General features: G+C 44.5%; 1 protein-coding gene across 1 annotated transcript; it reads right to left on the reverse strand.

The window, feature by feature from the left end:
* Nucleotides 1-234: 234 nt before the first annotated feature.
* CCN1 (cellular communication network factor 1) lies at nucleotides 235-3826 on the reverse strand. The gene is made up of 5 exons (XM_089497536.1): nucleotides 3496-3826; nucleotides 2465-2678; nucleotides 1679-2026; nucleotides 1268-1470; nucleotides 235-1155 (listed from the first exon to the last, which is right to left on the reverse strand). The coding sequence occupies exons 1-5, from the start codon at nucleotides 3559-3561 to the stop codon at nucleotides 856-858; spliced, it is 1131 nt and encodes a 376-aa protein (XP_089353662.1). The 5' UTR covers nucleotides 3562-3826; the 3' UTR covers nucleotides 235-855.
* Nucleotides 3827-4186: the final 360 nt, after the last annotated feature.

Here is a 4186-nt window from a genome sequence, read left to right on the forward strand (position 1 = left end):
GCTTATATATGCCTACTCAGCATTAAGCCCCACTGAGTTAAATGCACTGTCAATGGGTATAGGATTGCAGTGTGGACATGTTTTATGGAAAGCAAGACCTCTTCCTTTTTCTTATTGGTATTAGACTTCCTAAGAAGTTGTTTCCCATAGTAGTATGAAATTCTACAGTGGCTTTTCTCCAGTTTCATGATTATTTTTAGTTGAAATTAAGTGAGGAAATTAAGTACATGAAACTTAGGTAAATATTTCTTTATTAAATGATTAATTCCATAAATAAACTTCTCTTAATTCATTGAATATAAAATTAAATCATTTACAACTTATTCCAGTATTAGGCATTTTTCCTCCAAAACAAAAAAAAGCTACATTTTGATAAATAAAATATTCAGCTTTAAAAACAACCAATTTCTGTTTGTGGGTATGAAATATAGAGCTGGTACCTATAGCTGCCATAGATGAGAACTCCAAAAGTTCCCACCTTAGGAAGGAATGTAACCTCCAACATGAAACTGTTTTGCAACAACAACAACAAAAGTGAAGTATTATATTGAACAGTAGGGAACTGAAGGTTTTTATAACCAGAACAAACAGACAAACAAACAGACCATTTAACAAACAGAAATCAGTAATCATGAAAGTGCTCCAAAATGAAGCAATACAATTGCTCCAGTATTATGAAGCTTTAAATATGCTCAAACTGTTGCATTAGTATCCAGTTGCACAGTGCATTCTTGTGTCTCAGTGTTGCCCTCCAATGGGCAAAGGCACCACTTCCATAAGTTTATTTCTTCACTGTTACTTCAGAAAAGACTTTTCAAAACCAAGACTCCTGCTCAAGCCTGCACACATCACAATTTAGTCCCTAAATTTGTGGATGTCATTAAATAGCCGGTAGTTAGGGTAGGCCTCATTTATATGAGGGCAGTTGTAGTTGCATCTGCATGACTGGATCATCATGACATTCTTAGTGAAGGTCTCCCCATCATCACAACGGAATCGGATCTTGACAGTCCTGGTCTGCTGAGGAGTGCAGCATCTGCTGTCCACACACGAGCCACAGTACTTGGGGCGATACTTCTTCACACTGGAGCATCCTGCATAAGTGAACTTGACCGGAGCTTGGGACTTTTTGGTCTTGGTACATTTCTTTCCCTTCTGGAAGGAAGAGATCAACAGTGTAGTTAGTCAGAGCTCTATCTAAAAACACACACCCACTACCCACAATGACATAGAAATAGTAGTATGGTGGTGAAGGATCTGTATTTACCTTTAAAGAGTCATAGCTAGGCTGCCCACATGGCCTCACTTCACATATTCTGGTCTCTTTCACTAGCCTGCAGCCTGGGTTGTCATTGGTGACTCGGGTAGAGACGCCAGTTCCACAAGTTTTTGAACACTGGGACCATGAGGTGGTTTGCACAATGCACTTTGGATTCTCAAATGAATGGCTGCGAGGTTCAGTTTCAAAGACTAAAAAAATAATAATAGAGGAGAAACAGTGTCAGTTTTTATGCTCATGAGTTCTTTGCTTCCTTTTTTATCAACATTCATAGGCATAACACTGTAGACACCAATAGATAATCCTCATTTTATAGAGATTCCAGCATTAACCCCCCCCCCCCCCGTTCCCCTAATTCTGTTAGCACAGAATAGCATAACCCTGACATTCTTAACTCACCAGGCAACATTTTCAGTCCTCCTTTCACAATGGCTATCAGCTCATTTTTTCTGGTTAATTCCCCTTCCGAAGCATCTACTCCAAACTCTTTTCCGAAGAAGCCTTCCAACTCTTCCAAAGTGTCTTTGGAATCGTCGCAGACCCATTCCTCGCAGCACTGTCCAGGGATTTTCACAAGCCTTGGGTTAGGGCAGCCCAAGTTAGGAAGGGAGAGCTCTTGCGGGCAGAGCGGGATGCAGCCGACGGCCCCATCGATGCACGTACACTGGTGCTTGCAGTTGGGCTGAAAGCTTTCCCCGTTCTGGTAGATTTTGGAGTTGTATTCACAGGGTCTCCCTTCTGACTGTGCTGCAAAGGTTAGAAAAGGGGGAGAGGAGAGAGCGTTATGAGGGGGGGCTCAGTCTGCCGGAGCAGGGTGAGAGATTTTTTTAAAAAAAAATTCCTGCTCAGCTAAATTCAATTTATGGTAAAGTTCCCTGCAATTCCCTAGAGCTCTAGGCTAGAACAATAAGTTAGTCAGGAATCACTTTTCCTTATGTGCTTGCGAGTGCAGCCCAGACATAGTGAATTGCATTCCAGACTGCTGAAGTCATATGCCCTTCTGCCAATCTACCAACAACAAAGCATAACCATACAAGGATTGAAAATTACTAAACTTCACCACTACTGAGACTGGTTTATATCTGTGTGTGCGTGTGTGTGTGTGTGTATGGTACACATGTGCATGTTTACACACACACACACACACACTTTTACTTTCAAGGGGCCAAGCCTCAAGCTTCTTACCTCGGCAGATTCCCTTTGGAGCTGTGGAACTGGCGCCGAAATTGCACTCCAGCCCCTTGGTGTGATCGCACGGCTGCGTCTTGCTGCAGTCCTCGTTGAGCTGTTTCGCACAAACTTTGCAGCATCCACAACCGTCCAGGACCAGACCGACTCCTGGGGCACATCTGGGAACTTCCAGAGGGCACTGGCAAGCCGCCGGGCAAGCGGAAACAACCTGGGAGAGAGAAAAACACAGCAATATTGAAGAAAGAGAGAAACACAACCACACTGGGCAAGGCATGCAACAACCAACCTTCCTACTAGAGATGCAGATTTATTTTAAAACCAGCACCACAGCTTTGGCTGCAATCCTTGACTTGCTAACCTGGGAGCAGCTCCCCCTGAACTCAATGTCCAGGAGTGCAGTGTTCTTGTTGCTGCTATTTATTCTGTGCCTTTGAGTTGTTTCCATCTTTATGCAATCCCTAAGCCAGTGTGGTCTGAGTGCTGGACTGCAGCTCTGGAGACCAGGGTTCGAATCCTGGCTCAGCCACTGGGTGACCTTGGCCATGTCGCACTCTCTCAGCCTCAGGAGATGACAAAGGCAAATCCCCCCTCTGAAGAAACATGCCAAGAAATATAGGGTCTCCACAAGTCAGAAGCAAGTCTGGGTCTTCTTGGCAAGTTTCTTCAGAGGGGAGTTTGTCCTTATCATCCTCTGAGGCTGAGAGAGTGTGACTTGCTGTGAGTTTGCCCCATCAACCCACAGCCTCCCACCCTCACTTACTTAATATGTATATTACTTATATATATATATATATATACATATATTCAGTACTTGCAGACTTAAACTTTCCCCACAACTTTCAAGCATGCCAAGGACACCTTTTCCTGTATAAAAAGCTCCTTTTTAAAAAAAGAAAGAAGCATTAATACTGTATAAAAACCTTATTTTATTTTATTTAGAAAGGAGGAGCAGGAATGCCTTCCAACCTCAGCAAGACACACAGAGAGAGAGAGAGAGCACCTTCCAAGCCAAAGCTTATACTCACCCAGTTGACCAGTTGAAGGAGGGCGAGAGCCAAGAGCCAAGAGCCCCTGCTCTGGGAGTTATTCATCTTGTAAGGAGTGCTGCTGGAGACAGTGCTGGTCTTGCCTTGCCTTGCCTTTTTCCCCCTTCAGCTGCAAAGAGGGCTGGAGTCTTAGAGAGAGAGAGAGGGAGAGAAGAGTGACTCTGCTCCAGAGAAGCCTGGCTCCTTTGCTCTCTTGGAAAAGCAAAGAGGCGCCCAGGGCTTTAGTAGTAGTAGTGCTAGTGCTGCTGCTGCTCTCTTCCTTCTTCCTGCTCCTGTTTCTGGGGATCCCTGTTGCACTCTGAGGAGGGCTGCGCGGCTCCCGCCTTTATATACCCTTCCCTGGCGCCGCAGCTGCGCTGACGTCGCGCGTTCCAGAACTCTAAAGCACCAGGAATTCTCAAGCATCTCAGGAATGTGGCCTTGGCGCGCGACGCCTCCAAGCCACGCCCCCTCCCTCTCTCTCTGGCACTTTCTTCCTTTCATTGCTCTCTCTCTTTATTTATTCCTTTGGTCTCAGGTTCTTTTTATTCCTCCCCCCTTTTTTTTCTTCCCTCCACTATTACAACAATCACACAGATTTAATTTTTTCCCCTTCCACCAGCAAAATGAATTCCTCTCTTGTGGATATCTATAAGAGAGCTAACTGGTTTTGGTGGTGGAAGAAGAAATA

Source organism: Sceloporus occidentalis, unplaced genomic scaffold (assembly GCF_023333645.1).
Source record: "Sceloporus occidentalis isolate IW3139 unplaced genomic scaffold, rSceOcc1.0.p SCAF_104, whole genome shotgun sequence".
NCBI lineage: Eukaryota > Metazoa > Chordata > Lepidosauria > Squamata > Phrynosomatidae > Sceloporus > Sceloporus occidentalis.

Excerpts from the sequence above, each read along its gene's own strand:
- CCN1 (XM_089497536.1), bottom strand. The coding sequence starts at position 3,561 with ATGAATAACTCCCAGAGCAGGGGCTCTTGGCTCTTGGCTCTCGCCCTC. Across the intron at positions 2,027-2,464 it reads TCCAAAGGGAATCTGCCGAG|CACAGTCAGAAGGGAGACCC; the intron begins GTAAGAAGCTTG and ends TAACCTTTGCAG. Across the intron at positions 1,156-1,267 it reads CTAGCTATGACTCTTTAAAG|AAGGGAAAGAAATGTACCAA; the intron begins GTAAATACAGAT and ends TCTTCCTTCCAG.